At 42.2% G+C, this 27375-nt stretch overlaps 1 protein-coding gene across 1 annotated transcript in view; it reads left to right on the top strand.

The window, feature by feature from the left end:
* Acoxl (acyl-CoA oxidase like) overlaps nucleotides 1-27375 on the top strand; it is a 268047-nt gene that overhangs the window by 129834 nt on the left and 110838 nt on the right. Inside the window, 1 exon segment of the mRNA XM_035446222.1 lies at nucleotides 26367-26456. Within this exon segment, the coding sequence (XP_035302113.1) occupies nucleotides 26367-26456 (90 nt within the window).

The following is a 27375-nucleotide window of genomic DNA, read 5'->3' as shown; positions in this document are numbered from 1 at the left end:
TTTGCTGTTTGGGGATAAAATGCAGCTGGATGAAGCCCGAGTGATTATATTCAGTGATTGCATAAGAAAACACTGAGCCGATGCTTGTAAACTAAAAATGAGAGGAGTGTGATACATAGGCCCTGCTCATTCAGTAGACTTCGTCCTAAGGCTAACTCCTCAGGGAGACTCAACACCACCTCATTTATCCGGTATCAACCAACCTTGGAACAGATCCAAGGCCTGACATAAACAGAACTGATATCTCCAGGAAGCCCAGAGATGTCTAGAAGCCTGGGCTCTGGAGTATAAGCCCTACTCCACTCCTGAGGGAGCCTGGCCAGTCTCTGCTGTGAGCAGTGTTGGGGCTCACTTGGCTTGGCTTCAGGTACTCTGCAGTGGGAAGATGGAGGCTCTTTGAGAGTAGGTGGCTAAGGACACCCATGAGTACCTGCTGGTGGCTCAGAAATTTCCAAAGGACCAGACTTTTTTTTTTTTTTTTTTTTTCAAAACAGGGTTTAACAGTCCTAGCTGTTCTGGAACTCAATTTGTAGACTAGGCTGGCCTCAAACTCACAGAGATCTGCCTGCATCTGCCTCTTGAGTGTTGGGACCCGGTGTGTGCCAACATACCTGGATAATAATTATACTTATAAAAATTGCTTAAAAACCCAACAACATAGAGGACCCCTGGCTGGCCAGCACTGGAAAGGATTCTAATGTCACAAGAAACAGCAGTGCAGACTCTGTTTGGGCACCAGAAGGAGCAATTGCTTGATGGTCACCTATCCTTTGCGGCTCTATTGGATGTATTATCTCAAACTGTGGGTCACATCAGACATTTACATTACTATTCATAACAGTAGAAAAATTATAGTTATGAAGTAGCAATGAAAATAATTTTATGTTTTGGGGTCACCACAACATGAGGAACTGTACTAAAGGATTGCAGTGTTAGGAAGGTTGAGGACTACTGGCCTAGAGTAAAAAAGATAGCATTTATTTAAATCCTTAGTTGTCGCAGTAATCCGAAGGATGTGTACCTTTCAAAACAGACAAGTAGGTCAGCCCGACTCAGATCTGTGATGACAGAGACCGTTTGGCTCCCTGTCCAAATTGTGAAGAAGAAACAGCCAAGAACAATCCTGGCTGATGCCTGGGCCACGTGTTGTAAGTAGTGCTGCTGAAGGATTCTGGCTCTGAAAGCCATGTTGGCTGGGACTGCATTTGTGTGTAAGATGAGAACATGCTGCAGGTTAATATCTGCTGCTGTGTGAGGGCCTGGTGCAGTGTGAGGGTCTGCTACAGGTTAGGGCCTGGTGCAGTGTGAGGGTCTGTTGCAGTGTGAGGGTCTGTTGCAGTGTGAGGGTCTGTTGCAGTGTGAGGGTCTGCTACAGGTTAGGGCCTGATGCAGTGTGAGGATCTGGTGCAGTGTAAGGTTCTGGTGCAGTGTGAGGGTCTGGTGCAGTGTGAGGGTTTGGTGCAGTGTAAGGGTCTGGTGCAGTGTGAGGTTCTGGTGCAGTGTGAGGGTCTGGTGCAGTGTGAGGGTTTGGTGCAGTGTGAGGGTTTGGTGCAGTGTGAGGTTCTGGTGCAGTGTGAGGGCCTGGTGCAGTGTGAGGGTCTGGTGCAGTGTGAGGGTCTGGTGCAGTGTGAGGGTCTGGTGCAGTGAGGGTCTTATGCAGTGTGAGGGTCTGGTGCAGTGTGAGGGTCTGATGCAATGTGAGGGTATTCTGAGGGTTAGGAACTGCTAGGTTACCAAGTTACTTACCATAAGTAACTTGGGGCAGGGGGACGAGTCTTTACTCAGGCTCAATGCAGGAAATGTCAAAGTGTCAGAGAAGGGTTTTTCTAGGGTCCAAGTGTTGGTTTTGTTGTGGTCAACACTTGCAACTTTATCAGCCACAGTCTGCTCTGCCTTATACCCACTCTTTTAGACTTCATCACGATTGCTGACCAACTCTCTGCCTTTCCAGTTATCTGTCAGAAACCCGTTTCCCTTACTGAGGTTCCTCCAGAAGAATTCATTACTCTAAGAGTTCTGAACTGACACCTAGACTCTCTGTCATTCTGAACATTACATAGACAATACCTAGTTTGCTTGCAGTAATATCTAAAGACAACACAATAAAAATCACCCTATGGTTTAAATGACTTCTCAGCATTATTCCAAGAAAAAGGGAATCAACTCTTGCTTTTCAAAAGAACGCCTTAACCCGGCATTCAGTTCATCCGGCAGCGCCAGTTCTGGGTACCAAAAGTCGCCCACTAGGCACTCGCATTCCACGCCCTGCTCCACGCCAGCAAGTCGAGCTTCTTACCCATTTAAAGTTTGAGAATAGGTTGAGATCATTTCTGTCCCAAGACCTCTAATCATTTGCTTTACCAGATAAAACTGAGTTGGGGTTGTTGCCAGCGCGCCAGCTATCCTGAGGGAAACTTCGGAGGGAACCAGCTACTAGATGGTTCGATAAGTCTTTTGCCCCTATACCTAGGTCGGATGACGGATTTGCACATCAGGACCACTACGGACCTCCACCAGAGCTGGCTTCGCCCTGCCCAGGCATAGTTCACCATCTTTCGGGTCCTAAAGCGTGCGCTCGTGCTCCACTTCCCCGACATGGCGGGCGAGACAGGGACAAGCACCATGTGTGGAGGCCTGAGGACAACTTTCAGGGCTTATTTCTCTTTTTTACGCAGGGATGGGGGATGGAACTCAGGCTCATTTGCTACTGGATCTTTTTATCTGCTGAGCCATCTCACTGGCCCAGTTTTCACTTTTGCCTGTCTTATTCTGAGCCCCTGAAATGTCAAGTACCTGGGGCTATGCCAGTGTCCAAGGAGCAGGGACTGTAAGTTATCTGTGACTCAGCCACAGCTGGAATGACAAAGGGTAAGACACCATCTCCTCAGATCTAGTGAAAGGAGGCAGGTTTTCTAATCCAGACCTTCACCTGGCATCACGTGTGTGATACACACTTGTAATCCTGGTTTGAGAAACAGAGGCAGGCAGGAAGACACAGGAGTCCAAGGCAAGTAGCCTGGGGTACACAGTGAAACTATCTCAAATACATACATACATACATACATACATACATACATACATACATAAAACATACATGGCAAAGAGTGGCTCATAAGTGGGACCAGTTTCTCAGGATGGGCCCTTGCACATGGGCAGGTGAGTTCCCAAGGAGGAGGGTTCCATGCAGGGGTAGGCTTGGTGAGGAAATAAAAAAAATGAGATAAATACATAATATGTTTGAGAATTTAAAAACAAATATCAGACCTTCCAAATCCAAGGATCCTGTCCCTGATTTAGGATTTTGCTTTTTAGTGTGTATGTTGGGAGGCCATGGATCTTTGTTCCTTGGCTCTCTATGTTAGTTAGTGATTTACACTTAATTCTTATTTAGCATAATGCATGTTTTTTTTACATGTTTTTCAAAACAAGCCTCTTTGTCTTTTGTTGTGACTTTTCAGTTCCTAAGGGGTGGGAGTCATCCCTGTACATGAAAGTGCCTGTGTTATCACTGTGACAGTCTTGAGTTAATGGGTCCAATCTTGTTAGGCAAATCAGAGTGTGCATTTAACAGGCAGTAAAACTGACCCTTGTTACTGATAAAGGAAAGAGAAATTGCTACAGTGACCCAAGGAAAATTGATTTCATTGGCAACATTCCTCAGAAAATCTCAGCCCAAACTTCTTAAGGGCAAAAGTAAGGTGATTATAAATTTTATTCAGAGTGGAGAGCATCCAGATGCATGGGTGAATAACAGATGTGGCTGGCATGGAACCTGAGCTGCCTTGCCAAATTTGGAATCTGTTGTGCAGTTCTTTCTGTCTTGTGAGATAACTTGTGACTCTCCAATGGATCCACCCTGTATCAGGGTGGAAGCAAATGGGGCAGAGGCAATAAGGCTTCAGAAGTGACTTCCGAGAGCTGATCCTATCAGCTAAGATCCTGCTCAGTGAACGGAAGAGAGACCCGTTACTACTTACTCAAGCCAGAAGAAGAGTCCGTCTTAGGAGGGGAGGGGGAAAGAGAGTAGGAGAGGAAGGGGGAGGGGGAGACGGAGGGCAGGAATTCGGATCTCATGAGCGCTAAGGAGGGTTGGTAGCCCTCACATGCCTCCTACCCATTTCCAGGTTCAGCCTTTGTGTCTCTTGGTACCTGCCTGTTCTTGTTCTTTCCTGACCTCCCTTAGGCTGTGGAATATATAGGCTGAGCAGTGTAATGCAAAACCCCCCAAATCTGAAATGCTGCACAACAGAAAACTTTTTGAATATCAGCACAACACAAGGTGAAAACAAAATCTCACACCCAACATTCCTGACTGTTGTGCCCAAATTCTGAAACCCCAGGATCACCAAGAAGCCCATTTTGATGCAAAAGTGAAGAGTCTTTTATTGTAGTTTAAGGAGTTAACCCCATTAGCTTGGGCCCTTCATCCATTCATCCCAGCCGATGACTGGAGAAAGACCCCGAGAAACCACGGGGCTGGGAATATATCCGGTAGTGTAAGGGGAGTGTCTAGGGGAGTCTCAGGATTGGTGTGCTTCCAGGCTTGGGCAGCCTGTCCTGTGTTGATTGGTCAACTGGTTGCTATGGCCTATAGGCCTTCCCAGGACCGTTGCTATGCTCTGCATGTCACTGTTGTGCACTTATATGTAAAGCACACCCAGAGCTGTAAAGCACCCTCCCCCCCCCACCAGGTAACTTCTGATTGGTTCCTTGCCACAAGAGTATGTGACCTCCTAGTGAGTAGGACAGGAGGGGCAAGGTCAGTTGAGCATATGTCAGCTTGTTATGGCTGCTATAACAGGGGGCTGGTCCCTTCACTGACAAGTGGAAGCTAGAAGGCAGGCACACTAAACACTGTATAAAATGACCTTTAGACTATGTGCACAAGGTACATATGACATATACATTTTGTGTTTTGAATTGGGTTACCCCCCCATCCTAGCTTGCTTTCTATGGTAAGCCACTCACTGAAAACAACTTACCCATCCCAATCAGTGCAGGGTGCAGGGCAGGAACGCTGAAAACTGAGCATCTGCCACACTGTAGAAGAGCTTCTCCGGTGTATGTAAGCTAACCTTTGTGACTGATGCACAGTCATGTTGATCTTGTGTCCAGTGACCACATTAAGTTGTCTCAATTGTCCTAATCACTGGTTTATAGTTCTCTGGCTTTTTCTAGGATGATGATTGTGTCTCCTGTGGAAATTGATAGCTTTGCTGCTTCCTTTTCAATTTTGGCTTTTATTTCTTTGTCTTTTACCATGGAAGTGGTGAGGAAGTGGTGGAGGTAGCTGCTTAAACGCTACATTCACGTTTTACTCTTGACTTTAAGGTGGATGTGTTTAATGTGTTGGTGTGGGAGCTTTGTACAAACTATTTAGTCTCTTAAGAAAGGTTTGTGCTGTCTGTTGATCACCGCAGGTTCCCCCATAGGTCCTATATTTCAACACTTGCTTCCTAGCTGTTGGTGCTGTTTGGGAAGATATGGAACCTTTAGGAGGTAGAGGCTTACTGGAGGAACTGTGTCAGTGGGCGTGGGCTTTGATGGTCCCACTTGCCGTGCTCTCTGCTTCCTGTGTACGGATGCCATGTTCATGTTCAGCCTGCTTTCGGCACCTGCCACCATGTCCCCCACCCCACCCCCACCCCACCCCCCCCCCCACCCAACCCCTGTGTGATAGGTTCTATCCCTCTGGAACTGTAAGCTGAAACAAATCTTTTCTCCTCTGAGCTGCTTTCTGTTAGGGCATTTTATCACAGCAATAGAAAATAAACTAATATAGTCTGTTTTACTCCTTGTTTATGAACAAGTATGTGTATATGTGGGTTTATATTATTGGTTAGTTTTTAAATCTGGTTGTATGGAATTATTATATGCATTTTTATTGTGATGATAACATCTTTTTCTCTCTGAAATCTGCAACATGGCAGATTTATGTTAATAGAATCTATATGTTATTAGAATATTTATGTTAATAACAAACTTTGAGCTTGTGGATATAAATCCACTTAGCTGTCCTATTGACTCATAATAAGTATGCTGTTGACTTGCTAATAACACAAGTTTAGAGTTTTCTATCAGCAGTTGTGAGTAAGGTTAGCTTGTGTTAGTCTTTTCTGGTAGTGCCCTTATCTTAATTGGATATCAAAATGTATATTGCTCTCAGGGACAGGGAGATGGCTAAGAGGGTAAACGGTTTTTTGGACAAGCATGAGGTCAAATCCTTGGCATACAGATAAAAGATGGGTAGGTATGAGGCCAACTGTAATCCCACATCCCAGGAGGCAGACATGGGGGATTCCACAGAATAGCTGAATCAGTGAGCTCTGGGCTTGAGTGAGAGGCCATGTTTCCTGAGGAAGACACCCAACATCAACTTTGGACCTCTATATGTGTCCATACATGTATACATCCCTTCCTCCCAAAAGATGTGCCAACACACATACATGTGTACAAACATCTACACAATCAAAAATACTATATCATCCCCACTAAATCACTTTTAAGTGTTGCTCTTTTTCTCCTGTTATCTGGAAAACTTTTCATAAAGTTGAGTATTGAGTGATCTGTCCTTGAGTATCTGGGACAGACAGCTGTGTATTATACAGCCTTGTGGTTTCTTTCTAAGAACACGTGAAACAAATGACTCTGCTCCTTTGGTGGCTATAATCTACTTCTATTTTTTTCTTTGTTCTTGGGTCTGTTTTTGATAATTTCCACTTTTCTGTAATGTTTCCATTTCTTCTTAGTTCTAAACTTTCCTGTCAGAAAGTTCATAACCCCCTGTTATCTTTTTCTTTTTTTCGAGACAGGGTTTTTCTGTGTAGCTTTGGAGCCTGTCCTGGCACTCGCTCTGGAGACCAGGCTGGCCTCGAACTCACAGAGATCCGCCTGCCTCTGCCTCTCGAGTGCTGGGATTAAAGGCCTGCACCACCAACGCCTCGCTATCTTTTTAACTCCTTATGTATCTATAATTACGGCTCCTTTGCCGTTTCTACTGGCATTTGTTTTTCTCATTATCTTATCTCCAAACCTACTTCATACTTATTATTTAAGTCACAAATATCTCTTGTTCACTTTATGGCGTCTGGTTTTTCTGTTCTGCAGACTTTTTATTATTGTATTTCCTTCCATCTTCTTTGAGTTTGTTTTCCTTATAGTATCTTTCTAAAACCTTTGTAGTTACATTTTTTTGCATATGTATGTGTGGTGTGTATGAGCATGTCTTTGTGTCTTCTCGTGTGTGTGGATGCACATGTGTACACAGGTGCACAGGCACGTGGAGGCTTATTGTTAGTCACCTCACATGTTGAAGCAGGCACTCTTGTTGAACCCAGGGTTCACTATTTTAGCTAGTCTGGCTAGTCAGTTTATTTTGGAGTTCTTCATCTCTTTGTGATTCCCAGAACCCACATAAAAGCATGTCAGCTCACCTGTAAGCTAAGATTTGGATTACACCTGGATAACAGGTGGGCTGGCATGCTTTTATGTGGCTCTGGGGTTCTGGTTCTCATCACAGCTGAGCCACTGCCCCAGCCCTCTTCTAGTGTCTTCCTTCCTTCCTTTCTTCCTTCCTTCCTTCCTTCCTTCCTTCCTTCCTTCCTTCCTTCCTTCCTTCCTTTCTTCCTTCCTTCCTTCCATTTTTTGTTTTGTTTCTCAAGGCAGGGTTTCTCTGTGTAGCTTTGAAGCCTGTCCTGGAACTTATTCTGTAGACCAGGCTGGCCTTGAACTCACAAGAGATCTGCCTGCCTCTGCCTCCTAAGTGCTGGAATTAATTATTATTATTATTATTATTATTATTATTATTATTAATTATTATTAATTTTCTTAGTTTCTCACTTGTTAGAAGCATTTAATGCTATAACCCTTCTTCTGAAATACTGCTTTGACATTATCAATTGTGGTTTAATGAAAAAACAACTTTATTAATTCTACTGGAATTAATTCTAAATATATTTTAATTTCTACCAATACTTACTGACCTTAAGTGTTTTTCAGTTTCCTGATGCTATACTTAAAGATGGTAAGAAATGTTTAACTGTTATTAAAATTTTAATTTGTGTCAAGAATCCATCTTTGTACCTGGCATTACTTAACATAAATTCTGACAACAGCCATACAAGGTAGAACTAACTAGTATGACCCCAGTATTGTGTATGTGAAACACAGGGCACAGGGCATTTCAGCCAGTTTCCCAAGACCTCAGAGCAGCTGAGCAAACAGGTTCAAACCCAGGCTATTCAACTCAGGGCTAACCACTTCACAAACAGCCATCATCTCGATTACTTTTCTTGTTGATATAATTAGTCTTCATTCATTTTTTTCTGCTTAATTCTGCCAGAGTAAGAGAACATGTCCAATATAGCACATACTTTCAAAACTATGTCATGACCTACACATCGGGAGTGTGGCATCCGGTGAGGTCAGGTTACAGGTCTTTCTCCAGGGCATGTGTGCTGTTATCTGGTGAAGAGTCTCCAAGATGACCAATAGATCAAGCATGTTGGATAATGGCTCCTTGTAACTATCTTGACTTCAGATTTTAATCATATTAAAATTATGTTACTAGATGATCATACAGTCAGGCTTGCCTTATCTTCCTGGTGAATCAAATGTTTGATTTTTAGACAGTGACTCTATCTCTAAAAATGCCTTAAGGTTGGAGTATGGTTCAGGCCCTTGAGCTGTGATTGTAATTCCAGAGAGTATACTCCCCTCCACCCACTGTCAGAGCTGCACTAACAAATTCCCCATATTCTTGGGTGGGCACAGCCTCATCATCCTCCATGGTAGTCATCACTTTTGGAAGGCTAGGTATTTGGAGTTGACTTGCTAGAACCCACCACCTGGCCTTAGCACCTGCTGCCCTCTTTGAAGTCATGTCTGTCCTTTACTCTGAGTCCTGACAGTCCCACTTAAAAAAAAAAAAAACTAGGTCTTGCTGTGTTGCTTAGGTTGGCTTTGAATTCCTAGATTCAAGCTACCCTCCTGCTTCTGGCTCCTGAGTAGTTAAGACTCTAGGCACATGCCACTTTGTTTGGCTTTCTCTTTCTGTCCCCCCAAATCCTCTTAGAACTTCCATTTTTCTTTTCCAGAGCTTGTTGTGTGTGTGTGAATGTGAGTGTGTGTGTGTGTGTGTGTGTGTGTGTGTGCGCGCGCGCGCGTGCTATGTATGTAATGGAGGCCAGAGAACATCCTTGGCTGTTGTTCCTCAGGCATTGCCCATCTTGTTCAATTGACCTAGGATCTTTCACTTACCTGGCTTTTGCCAACTAAGCTAGGCTAAGTGGCTACAGAGTCCCAGGGACTCACCCATCTCTGCTTCCACAGTAGAGGGGTCACAAGTGTACCATGCTGCTTTGTTTTGTTTCTGTGGGTTCTGGGGGACTCACTTGGGTCCCCGTGCTTGCAAAGCAAGAACTTTACTGTCTGAGCTGTCTCCCCTGTCCTATGACCACTTACTTTTAATGACCAACTTTATTTGACTGGTCTATCTGACTTATGTCTGTCTCTCTTGAGGGCAAGACCATGTCTAATTCATTTTGGAATCCTAGTGTACATTATACAGGGAAGACAGCTGGTGACAGGATTCATGAAGGGATATCCTCTCAGCTTGACCAGTCTCTAAGTTCTGAGAATGCAATACAATAACAGAGGGGTCAAAGCATGGAGGGCAGAGCAGGGAAGCTCATCATCAACTCTGTTGGACCCAGAGCTCTGGATTCAGAAGACTCAGCCCAGATCTTGTCTGCCTCCAGAAAGGTTATAGTCACCCTCCATACACCTCTTTCCTCTTGCCTATAGGAGTGAATGCTGCAGGCATGCAAGAGCAATATTAACACAGCTCTAAGACAGTCTCCTGGCTGGGAGGATCTATTCCTATGTGTTTTTTATTGGCCCTCTCCTTACAAATAACAAATAATGATTGCATCTGTTTCTTCTTTAAATTAATAAAATTTACCCTCAGTTTGTTTAAAAAGAGGGAATAAAAACCTGTTTCTAATTTGTTCTGATACATTTATTAAATGTAATCATCCAGTAAAAAAAAATCAGAGATGTTGAAAACAGCAGGAAAATATTAAGCTTTCAAAATGCAGAGCTTGAATCATAAAATATGTTTCATGGGGCTTTCTCTGAAATGGGACACAACCTCAGTGACATTTGCAATTAGCTGCTAGGCAGCTCGATGCAACCCTGAAGACTGAGAGAGGGTAGTGTATCTATCCAATATGCCCCCTCTTCTCAGAGATGAGATTCTAGGTTGTGTCACCCCCAGAGGACTCTGTTGGCTTTGGGAGCATGGGTTTAGAGTTCCCTCTGTCTCGTCCACATTTCTTCCCTTCGTTCTCTGTTGTTTTATTAAGAGTGAAGTCAGCTAATGGAAAATATTACTCACTTTTGGAGGCTGGTGGCTTTTCTTTCCCCCACTCCCTTCTTCTTTCCCATTCCCCCTATAACCAAGAATATATAAATGAATGTCCCACTTGGGAGGCCCAAATAGAAGGAAGAAAAATTTCACTCTGTAATAAAGCCCCAAGGTGCTGTTGAATAGCTGAGAGGATTCCTTCAGATTCCAAAGGATTTATTCACATTCATGTTATTGATATATAGATATAGCATAAACACCAATATGTATTTTGGAGATTTGTGTGTAGATACATGTGTAGACATATGGGGTATGTAGGATATAACTATATGGATCTCAACAAGATGCTAATAAATTGAATTGAACAGCACATTAAAATATCATTCACCATCACCAAGAGGAATTCATTACAAGGATGCAAGGATAGTTTGATGTATTCAAATCAGTAAATGTGATGTCACATTACTAGAGTGCACAGCAACAACATACAATCATTGTCATAGATACAGAAGACAGTGCTTGACAAAATTTGATGTTCCTTCATGATCAAAACAAATCAGGCAGAGAAGGAAACATACTTCAACTCAATGAAGGCAGCATGGAAGACTCATAGTTAACGTACTGGAAGGAGGAAGGTTCAAATATTTTTGTCTAAAATCTGGAATAAAACAAGGAAGCCCATTGTTACCATAAATCTTTCCTCCAAAAGCCACTCGAGCCCTACCGCCACATGGGTGGTCTCTGCCAGCCACCCAAGTTCTGCCCGCTGAGTTAGGTCCCAAATTAATGCACGGAGACTTATATTAGGTACAGTGCTGCTTGGCCAGTGACTAGGATTTTTCATCTGTTAGCTCAGTCTTAGTTATAAATCTATATATTTTATAAGACTTATCTTATCCGACACCTTCCATTGGTGTCCTCCCTGGTGGATCACATGGCTCTGCTGGAGGATGCTAAGGGGAAAAGGGGCCACTTCCCACTTCTCCTTCCTTAAATATGAGTCTCCTTGCTATGTCACTTCCTGCCTGGATCACCACTTCTCTACTACATTTCCCAGAATCCTCCTCAACTCCTAGTCCTGCCTAACTTGCTGACTCATTGGCCAAACAGTACTTTATTTATCATCTAGTAAGACAAACACATACACAGAAGCACTTCCCCCATCAGCCCATTTTCACCACTTTTAGTCAACACAGCCTAGAAGCCTTAACTTGAGCAACTAAACAAGAAAAAGAAATGAAGGGACATCCAGATTGGAAGGGGGAGTTAAACTGACCCTGTTTGCAGATGACAGGCTTATGTGGGAAAACTGCAATAAAATATTTAATAAACATTTTGTAAAGTGGTAAATGAAATTAATAGAATCTTAGGAAAACCAACACACAAAATCAGCGTCATTTCTACATATTAATGCGAAGCTATCTGAAAAAATAAAGAAAACCATCTCATTTATAATAGTTGCCAAAAATGACTAAGGATAGATTTAACTAAAATGCTGAAAAACCTCTATCAAAAAACAAACAAACAAAACAAGACAATAAAACATTGGTGAAAGCAATTGAAGAAGACCCAGTGCTGGGAACGGGGCTCATGCTCTTGAATTGGAATAATTATCATTAAAATGTCCGTGGGACCCAGTGTAATTTCCATTGTGATGCTTACCCAAATTCCAATGCAGGTTTTCACAGAAATGCAGTGAACACTACCACAATTTATATGGAGAAAAAAATCTGAGTAGCCAAAGTAAACTTGATCAAAATTACTAAAAGCTCAATCACTACATGACTCCAAATCCATGCAACCAACAGCAAGATGCTCACACCAAATCAGGCAGAGACAATGAAACAGAGTAGAGAGCTGGCCCCATGCACTTACAGCCAAGTAATTTTAGACACATGGGAGAGAGGACAGTCTCCTCAACCAATGGGAAAATGGGAGGGACACACACACACACACACACACACACACACACACAGAGAGAGAGAGAGAGAGAGAGAGAGAGAGAGAGAGAGAGAGAGAGAGAGAATTAGGTCTTTATCTCTAACCATATACAAAATAGGTCAAAACTGATTGAGGCCTTAAAATTGAGACTCCAAACTATAAAACCATCTATAAGAAAACAGCTCCTAACTTTCTTTCTGTCAGACGTTGGATCACGGTAACAACAAAGTAACAGATTCACTAGACTAGGCAGAGGGGTGAGGTCTGCAGTCAATGAGAGACTCTGCCTCAATAAAGTGGAGAGCAAGTGAGGAAGACAGCATCAACATTGGGCCTTGTCTTAGGGTTTTTATTGCTGTGAAGAGACACCATGAACACAGCAACTCCTATAAAGGAAAATATTTCACTGGGGCTGGTTTATAGTTCAGACGTTTAGTCCACTGTCATCATGGCAGGAAGCATGGTGGCACACAGGCAAACATGATGCTGAAGAAAGAGCTGAGTGCTCTACATCTGGATCCAAGGGTAGCAGGAAGAGACAGTGAGCCACTAGACCTGGCTTGAGCTTCTGAGACTGCAAAGTCCATCCCCAGTAAGGTCACACCTGTCCAACAAGGCCACACTCACTATAGGCCTATGGAGGCCATTTTTATTCAAGCCACCATAGGCCTCTACACACTTGTACATGTGTGTATGCACATACATTTATGCCCACACACATGCAAATAAACATACACACAGTATACTGGACACATACATGCACATGCAGAAAAGAATTTAGACAAAAGACTTAAATAGATGTTTTGCAAGAAATGAGATAAACAAGCAGCTACTAAGCACATGAAAAAATCACAGCATCATTAATCGTTAGGCAAATGTAAATCAAAACTGCAGTAAGATATCACCTCCTCCAAGTGAGAATGGCTATTATAGAAACGATGGATGCTAACAAGTGTTGGTTAGGATGTGGGGAAGGGGGAACCTTTGGATGTTGTTGCCAGGAAAGTAAATTAGTGTAGTCATTATGGAAAACAGTATGGTGATTCCCACCTAAAACTAAAAATCGTGCCATAATATTCTACAGAAATCCCACTACTGCATATGTGCCCAAAATAAATAAAGCCACCATGTTGAGGTATGTCTTAATTCCATTTTCATTATGAAACTATCTGTGATAGTCAAAGTATACAATCAATCCATGTGTTCATCAATGAATGAATGGATAAAGTATGTTTGTATTTATGTGTTCACATATAACATCACACATATATTACTCAGTCTCAGATATTCTACTATAGTAGCAGAAAAGGGACCAAGAGATGCTCCCTGATCACATTTAATGATACTTATCCCTGTATGCATATATGTGTATATATTTATATACACACATGCTATATTTTCTTTGCCTGTGTACATGGCCATAAAAGGATGAAAATCTGATATTTTATAACACTATAGAAGAAACTGGAGGACATTATGTTAAGTAGTTATGATCCAGGTACATAAAGACAAATACTGCATGATCTGACTCATGTAGAATCTAACACGTTTGCATTATAGGAGTGGAAAGGAGAGTGATACCTACTGCAGCTGGGGGTGGTTAATGGGATGTGATAGCAAGACACTAGTCAAAGGCACAAAATACAGCTAGAAAAGGAAAATGGACTTTTAAGAAGTTACTTGATGATGAGGTAGTGTATTCTTCAAAATGTAAAGAGTGTGGGTGTTATGTGGTTTTACCACAAAAGTGGTGACTATGTGATGTGATATGTTTGTTAGTGAGCTAGCATCACTGTATCACCATGTGTGTATACTAAGAATACCTTGTATATGATAAAATCACATGCTATCTGTCCATTTAAAAAGTGCATTTAGGGGCTGTCCAGCCCCTAAATGCTCAGACGGCTCAGAGGTTAAGAGCACTGGCTGTTCTTCTAGATATTCTGAGTTCAATTCCCAACAACCACATGGTGGCTCACAACCATGGGTGTTGAGGTTTGGTGCCCTCTTCTGGCCTGCAGACATACACACAGGCAGGACACTGTATACATAATAAATAAATTAATCTTTTTTTTCTTAAAGTGTGTTTAAGGGGCTGGAGAGATGGCTTAGTAGTTAAGAGCATTTCCTGCTCTTGTAGAGGGCTGGAATTTGGTTCCCAGCACTCACATAGTGGCTCATAGCCTACCTGTAACTCCAGTTCAAGGGGCTCCAATGTCTTCTTCTGGCTTCCTGGGTGCCAGGCATGCCCATGGTGCACATACAGACATGTAGGCAGGACAGTCACATACACAAAAGCAAAAAATTAAAACCAGAAAGGCTGAAGTACCGTTGTGGATGGGAGTTGTTGTTTGGTGTGGTTAATGTTCTTAGGGCTGGGAAGATGGCTCAGCAGTTAAGCAAACTCACGAGTCTTGCACAGAACACAGCACAATTCCCAGCATTTATTTTGGAATAAGAAAAGCAAAAGGGAAGTAAGAAAGGAAAAGGAGAAATTAGATATGGGAAGTGAGAAAGGGGGAAGAAAAACAGGAAGTGAGACACTTGAAGTAAATGGAAAGGGAAAACCAAAAGAGAGCAGTGTGTGTTGGGGGGATGGGAAGTAAATGAACAGATGGGGAATCTAGATAGGTAGGAAATTAGCCTTAAACATAACTGGGGAAAATAAATAAAGGAAGTGAGAATTGTGACATATATGGGGGTAGAAAGGAAACCAGATGTAAGACATGAGCAAAGGGAAGTGAGAATTGTGAAGTACATGGGGGTAGAAAGACATCTACATATGGGGCATGGGAAAAGGGAAGTGAGAATTGTGAAGTACATGGGGGTAGAAGGAAATCTACATATGGGGCATGGGAAAAGGGAAGTGAGAATTGTGAAGTACATGGGGGTAGAAGGAAATCTACATATGGGGCATGGGAAAAGGGAAGTGAGAATTGTGACGTATACGGGTAGAAAGGAAACCAGACGTGAGGCATGGGAAAAGGGAAGTGAAAACTGAGAAAAAAGAAAGGGGAAACTGAGTAGTAAAAAAAAAAAGGGAAATGACAATGTGAGATAAACAAGAAGGGCGTCAAGTTAAATCAGAAATCTGAAAAAACAGAACTGGGGAAATCAGACAAGGAAATGAGAATGAGAAATAAACGTAGAAAAGGGGGAACCCAGATAAGTCAGAAATCTGAAATCAAAGTGGGGAAACCAGATGAGGAAGTGAGAGTAAAACAAGTACAAATGAGAAAGAGAAGCAAGATAGAGGAATCGAGAAAGGAGACATTTTATACAGAATAAGAGAGACCTGAGCAGGAGATAAAGGAAATGAGAAGTGGGAAGTAAGAAAACTGGAGAGATCTGATGCCAGGGTTCTGCTCGCCGGATCTGAACTCAGCAGCGGAATCTGACACAACGGACACTCCCGAGGCCCCGGTGACAGTTCCGACTCCATCCTCTGGCCCAGCGGGACCCAACACACCCGAACAGTGCCGAGGCCCCGGTAACAGTGCCACCTTCATCCACGAGAAGAGGACAGACATCAGAGTATTGGATCTGTTTGCATCTACCAGAAGGGAACCTTGGTTCCATACCCATCAGGAGAGGAAGAGACTCCTGCTACACCCACAAGAAGAAAAGATAAGAAGAGGACAAGGTAAAACCTCATTCAACAACAGAAAACCCAATATGACACCACCAGAGTCTAGCGACCCTACACCAGCAAGACCTGAACATCACAATGCAGATGAAACAGAAGAGAATGACCTTAAAAACATCTTCGGGAAAATGATAGAGGACCTCAAAGAGGACAAGAGAAAATCCCTTAAAGAAATGGAAGTAAAAACAAACAAAAATTACAAGATATCAACAAATCTCTCAAGGAAATAGTTCAAGACCTAAAAACTGAAATAGAGACAATAAAGAAAGCACAATCCGAGGGAATGCTGGAAATAGAAAAGCTGGGTAAATGATCAGGAACTACAGATGTAAGCATAACCAACAGAATACAAGAGATGGAAGAGAGAATCTCAGGGGTTGAAGACACACTAGTGGAAATAGATTCATCAACCAAAGAAAATCTAAAGTCCGACAAATCCCTAACATAAAATATCCAGGAAATATGGGATACCGTGAAAGACCAAACCTAAGAATAATAGGTATAGAAGAAGGTAAAGAAATCCAACTCAAAGGCACAGAAAATATATTCAACCAAATCATAGAAGAAAACTTTCCCAACCTAAAGAAAGACATGCCAATGAAAATACAAGAAGCCTACAGAACACCAAATAGACTGAACCAAAAAAAAAAAAAAAGGTTTCCTCGCCACATAATAATCAAAACACCAAACATACAGAATAAAGAGAAAATGCTAAGAGCAGCAAAGGAAAAAGGTAAAGTAACCTATAAAGGCAAACCTATCAGAATCATACCTGACTTTTCCATGGAAACTCTGAAAGCCAGAAGATCCTGGATAGATATTCTACATACACTAAGAGACCATGGATGCCAGCCAAGACTACTATACCCGGCAAAGCTTTCAATCAATATAGATGGAGAAAACAAAATATTCCATGACAAAACCAGATTCAAACAATACATATCCACCAATCCAGCCCTACAGAAAGTTCTGGAGGAAAACTGCAACCCAAGGAAGTTAACTACAACCAGAAAAACATAGGCAATAGATAATCCCACTTTACCAACAGCCACAAGGAAAAAGGTATAGAATCCCACACATAATCTCGCCACCATCAACAAATCAAAAAACAAACAAGAATGAACAATCAATGGTCATTAATATCTATCAGCATTAATGGTCTTAACTTACCTATGAAAAGACACAGATTAGCAGAATGGATAAGAAGACAGAATCCTTCCTTCTGCTGCATAAAGGAAACACACTTCAACTACAAAGACAGATGGTACCTAAGAATTAAAGCTTGGGGTAAGATCTTCCAATCAAATGGACCCAGAAACAAGTGGCTGTAGCAATCCTAATATCCAACAAATTGGACTTTAAACTAAAATCAATCAAAAGAGATGAAGGAGGTCACTTCATACTCATCACAGGAGAAATCCATCAGGATGAAGTCTCAATTCTGAACATTTATGCCCCAAATACAAAGTCATCCACATTTGTAAAAGAAACATTACTAAAACTCAAATCACACATAAAACCACACACACTTGTTGTGGGAGACTTCAACACCCCACTCTCACCACTGGACAGGAACACCAGACAAAAACTTAACAAAGAAGCAAAGGAACTAATAGAAGTTATGGCGCAATTGGACTTAACAGAATCTATAGAACATTCCATCCAAACACAAAACAATTTACCTTCTTCTCAGCACCACATGGAACCTTCTCTAAAAGTAAATGGCATACTTGGCAACATAGCAAACCTCAACAGGTATAAAAAATTGAAATAACCCCTTGTATCTTATCAGACCACCATGCTTTAAAGTTAGAATTCAACAACAACACGAATTACAGAAAACCTACAAACTCGTGGAAATTAAGTAACACCCAATTGCACAATTCCTGGTCCAGGAAGAAATAAAAAAAGAAATTAAAGATTTCCTAGAATTCAATGAGAATGGGGACACAACATATCCAAACCTATGGGACACTTTGAAAGCAGTGCTAAGAGGAAAGTTCACAGTCCTAAGTGCCCACATGAAGGAACAGGAGAATAATCACACTAGAGAATTAACAGCATAACTGAAAGCTTTAGAAAACTAAGAAGCCAATACACCCCAGAGGAGCAAACGTCAGGAAATAATCAAATTGAGGGCTGAAATCAATAAAATGGAAACTAAGAGAACAATACAAAAAAATCAATATAACGAAGAGTTGGTTCTTCCAAAAAAATCAACAAGATAGACAAACTTTTATCCAAACTTACCAAACAGCAGAGAGTGAACATGCAAATTAATAAAATCAGGAATGAAAAGGGGGACATAACAACAGACACAGAGGAAATCCAGAGAATCATCAGGTCATACTTCGAAAACCTATATTCCTCAAAATTCAAAAATCTAAAGAAAATGGACAATTTTCTGGACAATTTTCACTTACCAAAATTTCATCAAGAACAGACAAGCAACTTAAATAGACCTATAACCCCTAATGAAATAGAAGCAGTCATCAGAAGTCTCCCATGCAAAAAACGCCCGGGCCAGATGGCTTCAGTGCAGAATTCTACCAGAAATTCAAGATACAGCTAATACCAATTCTCCTCAAAGTATTCCAAACAATAGAAGCAGAAGGGTCATTGCCAAACTATTTTTTTCTGAGGCGTCAATAACCTTGATACCCAAGCCACACAAAGATACAACTAAGAAAGAGAACTACAGACCAATATCCCTCATGAACATTGATGCAAAAATTCTCAATAAATACTGGCAAATCGAATCCAAGAACACATCCCAGAAATCATCCACCACTATCAAGTAGGCTTCACCCTAGGGATGCAAGGATGTTTCAACATATGAAAATCCATCAATGTAATCCACCACATAAAAGTACTGAAGAAAAAAACCATATGATCATCTCACTAGATGCCGAAAACCTTTGACAAAATCCAACACCCCTTCATGATAAAGGTCTTGGGAGAAATCAGGGATAACAGGAACATACCTCAACATAATAAAAGCAATATACAGCAAGCCGACAGCCAACATCAAATTAAATGGAGAGAAACTCAATGCAATTCCTCTAAAACCAGGGACAAGACAAGTCTGTTCACTCTCTCCATACCTCTTCAATATTGTCCTTGAAGTTCTAGCTAGAGCAATAAGACAACATAAGGAGATCAAGGGAATACAAATCGGAAAGGAAGAAGTCAAACTCTCACTATTTGCAGATGATATGGTAGTCTACATAAGTGACCTGAAAAACTCTACCAGGGAACTCCTACAGCTGATAAACACCTTCAGCAAAGTGGCAGGATACAAGATTAACTAAAAAAAAATCTGTAGCCCTACTATATACCAATGACACATTGGTGGAGAAAGAAATCAGAGAAACATCACCCTTTACAATTGCCACAAACATCATAAAATACCTTGGGGTAAAACTAACCAAAAAAGTGGAAAGACCTGTACTGTAAGAATTTTGTGTCTCTAAAGAAAGAAATTAAAGAAGATACCCGAAAATGGAAAGATCTCCCATGCTTTTTGATAGGCAGATTCAATGCAATCCCCATCAAAATCGCAACACAATTCTTCACTGATCTTGAAAGAACAAATCTCAACTTTATATTGAGAAACAAAAGACCCAGGATAGCCAAAAACTACCCTGTACAATAGAGGAACTTCTGAAGGCATCACCATCCCTGACTTCAAGCTCTGTTACAGAGCTATAGTCCTGAAAACAGCTTGGTATTGGCACAAAAATAGACAGGTAGACCAAAGGAATAAAGTTGAAAACCCTGATATTAACCCACACACCTACAAATACCTGATTTTTGACAAACAATCCAAATTTATACACTGGAACAAAGAGAAGATCTTCAACAAATGGTGCTGGCATAACTGGATGCAGACATGTAGAAGACTACAGATAGACCCAAGCCTATCGCCATGCACAAAACTTAAGTCAAAGTGGATCAAAGATCTCAACATAAACCCAGTCACACTGAACCTATTAGAAGATAAAGTGGGAAATACCCTTGAATTAATTGGTACAGGAGACCTCTTCTTGAACATAACATCAGTAGCACAGACACTGAGATCAACAATTGATAAATGGGACTTCCTGAAACTGAGAAGCTTCTGTAAGGCAAAGGACACAGTCAGCAAGACAAAACAGCAGGTCACAGACTGGGAAAAGATATTCACCAACCCCACATCTGACAGAGGGATGATCACCAAAATGTACAAAGAACTGAAGAAGCTAGTCTCCAAAACACCAAACAATCCAATTAAAAAGTGGGGTACAGAACTAAATAGACAGTTCTCAGTAGAAGAATCTAAAATGGCTGAAAGACACATAAGAAAGTGTTCATCATCCTTAGCCATCAGGGAAATGCAAATCAAAACAACTCTGAGATACCATCTTACTCCTTTTAGAATGGCTAAAATCAAAAACACTAATGACAGTTTATGCTGGAGAGGATGTGGAGAAAGGGGAACACTTCTCTACTGCTGGTGGGAGTGTCAACTTGTACAGGCACTTTGGAAATCAGTATGGCCACTCCTCAAGAAAACGGGAATGAGTCTGCCTCAAGATCCAGCAATTTCACTCCTAGGCATATACCCAAAAGAAGCACATTCATACAACAAAGACATCTGTTCAATGATGTTCATAGCAGCACTATTTGTAATAGCCAGAAACTGGAAGCAACCTAGATGCCCCTCTACAGAAGAATGGATAGAGAAATGTGGTACATTTACACAATGGAGTACTACTCAGCAGAAAAAAAAAAAAAAAAACAATGGAATCTTGAAATTTGCAGGAAAATGGATGGAACTAGAAGAAACCATTCTGAGGGAGGTAACCCAATCACAAAAAGACAAACATGATGTGTACTCACTCATATGTGGATTTTAGACATAGAGTAAGGGATTACCAGCCTACAATCCACACTGCCAGAGAAACTAGTAAACAAGAAGGACCTTAAAAGAGACAAACTTTGTCCCCTGGAGAAGGGGAAAGGGTCACGATCCCCTGTGCAAATTGAGAGCACGGGAAGAGGGGGGAGGGAGCCAGGAGAATGAGAAAGGGAGAAGAGTAAGGATGCAGAGGTCATGGGGGAGCAGAAAGGTTGAGTCAGGGGAAGAATAGAAGAAAGGATATGTGATAGGTAGGGCTTTTGGGGGGAGGGTAGGGGAGGAAGGGAGGGAGAAGGGAACTGGGATTGTCATGTAAATCAATCTTGTTTCTAATTCAAATAAAAGTGATTTAAAAAAAGAAAACTGGAGAAGTTAAAAAAGGGGGAGAGGGACATGTGACGTTTTGAGAAATGAGAAGACAAATACAACGTAAGCGAGAAAAGGGTAGACCAGGAAATCGAGGGAGAAATGTGGAGGAAAGGAAACCCCTCACCCCAAACCCTCACACACTCTCTGCAAGGAGGGGCTGGTGGCTGGGCAGTCAACTGGGTTTTACAAGAAGACGACGAGCATCACGTGCCATCTAGATCCCAGCCCCAGCGCTGTCCTGGGTGGTTACTCGGGGCAGGGACCTGTGGAGACACACTGAGGCTGGGAACCTCTGATAGAAATACAGAGTACACATTCCGTGGACTCTGACTAAAACCAGGAGCCCAGGGACAGTGGTAGAGGAGCTGATGAGAGGACGTGCAAGGATCCCCTTGCAAATCTCAGGGGATGAAGGGAATCCTACTCCAAAATGCCAGGAAAGGGGCAAAGCCAGTGCGGTCAGAACAGCGGCAAACCTCACTGAACTTCATCTCTTTCATCCTTCAAGGGGGCATGATGAGATTTGAGAAATGCTGAGCACAGGGCACACAGCAGAGTTGATGCTTGGGTATGGTCTCTGGGAACATCCCTGGAGCTGGGGTTTCAGACTTGAGGAGGTATCCTCTGAGTGTTCCTGCCATGGTCCGCTATATCCCTCCTCCTCTTCCTCCTGGAACACTCCAGGGTTCGCTTTAACCCAAGTCTGTTCTGTTGTTTACCTATCTCTCTTTCCTTTCTGCCATCCTCACCAACTCCTACCGTCAGCCGTCTGATGCCAGTTTTTCTATCCTAAGCCATGGCCTCTGGATTATTCTTTCCCAGGCACTCATTTATCTCTGGTACTATAGATTGTTATTTTTCATTCCTCTTTTCTGCAGGATGGCTGTAAGTTCTGGGCGAGTCTGTACCGCCATGCCTTCTTTGTGGAGATATATCACTTATGATTTAATAAAGATTGCCTGAAGAATCAGAATGCAAAGACAGCTACACTCATTATCTATAGAAGCTAGGCAGTGGTAGCACACTCCTCTAATCCCAGGACTCACGATGGATCTCTGTGAGGTCAAGGCTACCCAGGGAGAATCAGTCTAAAAGATGAACAGAGTTCACGCCTGTAATCCCAGCTCTAGAGAGGTATACAAAAGATAGGAGCCCAGTGTCTCAGGCTGCATTCTGAGATTTAGTCTCCAGCCAGCTGAGGAGAGGCAGCAGTCTGAGGCTTGGTAAGAGCTTGTGGAGACAGGATCAGCCCTTTCAGTCTGAGGTAGAGGTAAGAAGCTAGTGGCAGCTGCTTTGCTCCTCTGATCGTCAGCTTGAGGCTTGAACCCCAGTATCAGTCTCTGGGTCTTTATTATTCATGTTACACTCCTTATCTTTTCTCCTGATTTTTCTTATTTTCTGTCGTTTTATAGTGATTACTTATTGCTCCTAGTAGTTAATAAAAATCAAAATTTTTATTTTTCATTAAAAATACAAGCAAACATAACTGTGAAACCGAGATTCTTTTTTTTTCCTGAGTTTTTCATCTCATTAATAAAAGAATTTGAAAATTGACTCAAGGAAATTCAAGGATAGTTTTATTAGAATTTAAGAAAAACAAACAAACAGCAGTATAGTCAAGCTGCAAATCTGAGCAACTGCAGGAGGGCAAGTAGAGAAAAAGTCAGGACATTTTTTTTTTCCGGTTTGTATGGTGGTTTTTTTTTTTCTTAGTCATTTGTTTATTTCGTTTTATTTTTTTTTAAAAATCTTATTTTACATACCAATCCCAGTTCCCTCTCCCTCTCATCCTCCCACTCTCCCCACCATCTCCCAGCACCATCCACTCCTCACAGAGGGTGAGGCCTCCCAACGGGAATCATCAAAGTCTGTCACATAATTTTTGGGAGGACCAAAGGAAGCCCTCCCCTTTGTATCTAGGCTGAGGAAGGTATCCCTCCATAGGGAATGGGCTCCAAAAATCCAGTTCATGCACTGGGGACAATGACTGGTTCCACTGCCAGCGGCCCCGTAGACTTTCCCAAGCCCTCCCACTGCCACCTACATTCAGGAGGCCTAGGTTGATCTTACCAGGTTTCCCAGCTGTCAGTCTGGAGTCAGTGAGGCCCCACTTGCTTGGATCAGCTGTTTCATGCCTTTTAAGTTAGCCACAGAGGTCAGAGAAACACCGAGAAAGCTCAACTTGCACAGGAGTGCCTAGCTCACCCTGAACTTGCGTGGGAAGAGTGCCTATCTGCAGATCTAAGTTCAGAGGACAACGGATCCCGGCTCTGTAAAACTGACGTGTAAACAGCCTATTAAGAAAGGAGAAACAGGATCTGGAGAGTTGGCTCAGCAGTTAAAAGCACTAGCAGCTGTGGTAGAGGACTTGGATTTGGTTTCTAGTACCCACATGGTGGCGACTCCCCTAACTCCAGTTCCAGAGGGTCCAATGCCCCCTTCTGGTCTCTGTAGACCCTGCATGCAGGTGGTGCACAAACATAGAAAGCAGATAACATTAATATACACAAATCAAAGGAAGTATTTTTGAAGAAAGGAAAAGAGAGGTTGAGAACAAGAATGGGCTAGTTAGCTAAGGAAAGAGCCTCTGAAGCATGCTCCTTTAAAGGCACTGCCTCTACTGTGTGTAGTGCCTGGACTTCTTGTATTCATGTATGTGCTCCACTCCACTCTTTAGTGGAAGCTGTGAAGAAACGGCTTCCTCTGAAAACTGGCTTTTAAAAAAACAAAAAACCATCAAAACAAAAAAAGCAAACAAAAACAGTCTTATCTTGAGGCACCCTACTCTCTTTCTCCTGCCACAAAACCCTTTATAATCATTTGTTCCTGAAGGATTTTGGACCTCAAATTTATAATTTAAGCCACTCAATAATATGGTTGCAAAATCCCTTTTAGCAAATCCAGTGCATTGTGGGTCTTTAAGCTCACACACACTTTATGTTAGGTCTTTCCCAACACAGTTAGCTTCTAAACAGGTCACCTTAGATGGCCTAAGGATTCAGACTTCAGTGAGGCCAAGCTTTTCTACCCTGTTCTGAGGAAATTAGATAGTATATGCAGGATTAGTGATTCCAGAAGAGAGGACAGACCAAAGCTCACACAAGGTGGACATTGTATTCTTTTTGCTTTCATTTCTAGGTGTCCAGATCCCTGGGCGGGCTTCTGGCCAGGGTATATATAATTCCTCGGGTCTGAAGGTGCCCGGTACACCTGCAGCCATCACACACTTTTATTTCCCTTTCAAACCAGATGGGGAACTCAAAGCAGGGACTGTGAGCTAGGAGATAAATAAATGATACTGCATTTGAAGACCCGATAGAAGAGGGACCCTCTCATGTTCACAGAATGCTGTGGCCTGCCCACTGAGAGACTGTTGCTGTCTGTGTGAGTGGATTATGGCTGCTGTCTCATTACTGCCTCCATCGATCACCCGGCTTCCAGGGCGGTAAAGAGCCCGTTTCTTCTCTTTCGCTGTGGGAAGGCAGAGCAAAATGCTTAGGAGAAAATGAAAAACAACCCACATTTGTTTCTTCAGCATTGTGCGTCCTGGATGTTGTTAGCAAGGTCTGCAGTGATCAGCCTGTGTGTGGTGCAATCAAAACGGTGAAACTGAGTCAGCCCAGGGTGGGAAGGCCAAAGGATGTGAGACAGACTTCTTGTGTTGGCCAGCAGAGTAGCTCAGACGTGTGCGTGTGCGTGTGCGTGTGCGTGTGCGTGTGTGTGTGTGTGTGTGTGTGTGTGTGTGTGTGTGTGTGTACAAGGGAGATAACATTTCTCCAGGTTGGAAATGTTACTCCTATTTTTGAATCCATGAATAGGATTGGTTTAATTTTGTGAAAGTTATTAAGGATTCTATCAGGTTTCTGAAGATCCTTTTGCTTCTGTTAACTGCAAATGGTCACACCCCAAAGTGAGACACTGAGGAAGAGAGTGGACTAGTGCCCAGCCTTAAAGGGTCGCTCTTCCTGCAGGAAGGAGGGCTGAAATGCACAGGCTTTCATGGCTCCATGGGCAGCAGGAACCCAGGTGTCCAGGCTTCTAGGGCTCCTGTAGCTACTTTTAGAACTGAAACAGGTCCCCCAGGTATTGAGGGTCTTTGAAGATTCAGGTGTGTTGTTGACATGTAACTACTCTTCTGTGAATGTGTGTCTCATGCGGCTTATACACTCTGACAGAGGCGGAAGGAAGCCTGCCTTTCCCTACTCCAAGAGGATAAGCAAACTGCAAATACCATGAGAAGTAACAGGACAGTCACCTCTGATATGACAGGCAGGCTGGAGTGACAGAGGGCCAGAGTCTAGATATTCTGTGGGGAGACCCCTGAACTGAAGGAGATGGAGAGGTCTTGGCAGGGGAAGAGCTCTTAGACCAGAGACAAGTCATGCTTCCCTCACATTTACCTGGACCCAACCGCCTTTTTCCCAAGGGAGCAGTTCTGTATGTGAGGAGACAGCCAGCACTTGGATAACTGTGAGTTAATACCTTTGAAACAGGATTTCAGAAAATGAAAAGGAGGAAGAGGAGGAGAAAAGGGAAGGTATGGAGGGGAAGAGGAAGAGGGAAGGGAGAGAAGGGAGGGGGAAAGGGGAGGGAGAAAGGCAGAAGAGGGGGAGGGGAGGAAGAAGAGGGAAGGGAGGAGGAAGAGGTTGAAGAGGAGGAGGAAACTAATTAAAGAGTGAATTTTCAATGCAAAATAGTTAATAAAATTAAGCCTTGGAATGTCAGTGTGAGGTTAGTCTATTGGTCAGCTTACAGAAGGAGCATTTTAGGGTGGAGGGAGGCATCGTTCCCTTGAACACTAGTAAAGTTCTGTAAGTCACTAGTAAAATTCAGAAGAGTTGGAAAACAGAAAGAATATTGGTGTAATTAATTGAAATCTTCTGGCTAAATAGGAAATGACCATTTGTAGATGTTTTGCTATCAATAAAGATAATACTCAAAATACTATTTGTGACCTCAAAGCTAATATGATAGATGAAAATTATTCGGAGTAAGAAATACATGGCTATTTTATTCTTCCCAGTGTTCTGTGCTTTTAATTTCAAATAAACTATTCTTCCTATATAGTGGTGGGATTGCAAATTTAAAATGTTTTTAATTCTTCTTCTTCCTCTTCCTTCTCCCCTCTTCTTCTTCTGCAACAGGGTTACCTGATGGAAAACCGAATCTCAGGCCTGAAATGTGACACTGATGTGTTTGTGACCTTTGAAGGTGATAATGTAGTCATGCTTCAGGTAAGATTCATGACATGTTTATTCATTTTAAACAGCGTGGTTTTTAAAACCAAGCGTTATCCAAAGAAGCTGAAGTGTTCTGTATGTTTTATCTTTATCTGATATCTCCATTTAATCGGCAGGTGTTTCCCTGTTAGGCAGTTGAACAGGAGATTGGGTTATTTCTCTTTTAGGTAGACTTTGATGTTGAAAAATGTCTTTGTAGTTTCAGAAAACTGCTTGCACGTACTAAGTCAGATTTTTCTACTAGCAAGACTATTGCAATAGAGTGTGTAGGCCCTGGAGAAAACAAGTGGAAGACAGAATGCTAAGTTATAAAAGGATGGGCAGTCAGCCTCACTAGGCAACACAGAAATGCACACTATGACAAACTGGGACACTGTTCGCCTTTCAAGTTAGCGCATGTCTGAAAGCTCGTGGAAGTCTCATTGTTGGTTAAAGTACAAGAGGGTTTGCTTGTTGCTATGGGAATATGTGTAATTCTACCCCAGAACCCTACCCTAATAATCATAAATATGGAACAAACAAACACACAAAAACAAATCAAACAAAATCCACATTCTCATCACTACATAATTTACAATAGTAGTGAAAACCAATAGCAAAATGATTATGTAAATCATACTTTGACCCTCTGACCACTCAGTGGGGAATTATATTCACCTTTTAAATTGTACTTGCAAGCAGTTCTGCTTCTAAGAGAAACATAAAAGTTATGGGAAATAAAGTGGCATAAAAATGTACAGACAGTATGGAGACTGGTCAAGTCACTGAGTAAAATGCTTGCTACACAATCATGGAGACTCAAGTTCAGAGCCCCAGAACCCATATAAAAATCTGGGCAGGTGTGACAGCTGCCTGTAATCCCAGAACACAGGAGACAAAGATAGGGCCTCCATGTGACAAGCAGGCTAGCTAA

This window comes from Cricetulus griseus, chromosome 6 (assembly GCF_003668045.3).
Source record: "Cricetulus griseus strain 17A/GY chromosome 6, alternate assembly CriGri-PICRH-1.0, whole genome shotgun sequence".
Lineage (NCBI taxonomy): Eukaryota > Metazoa > Chordata > Mammalia > Rodentia > Cricetidae > Cricetulus > Cricetulus griseus.
Note: the sequence above shows the minus strand (reverse complement) of the source record. Positions and strands in the feature narration are given on the sequence as shown.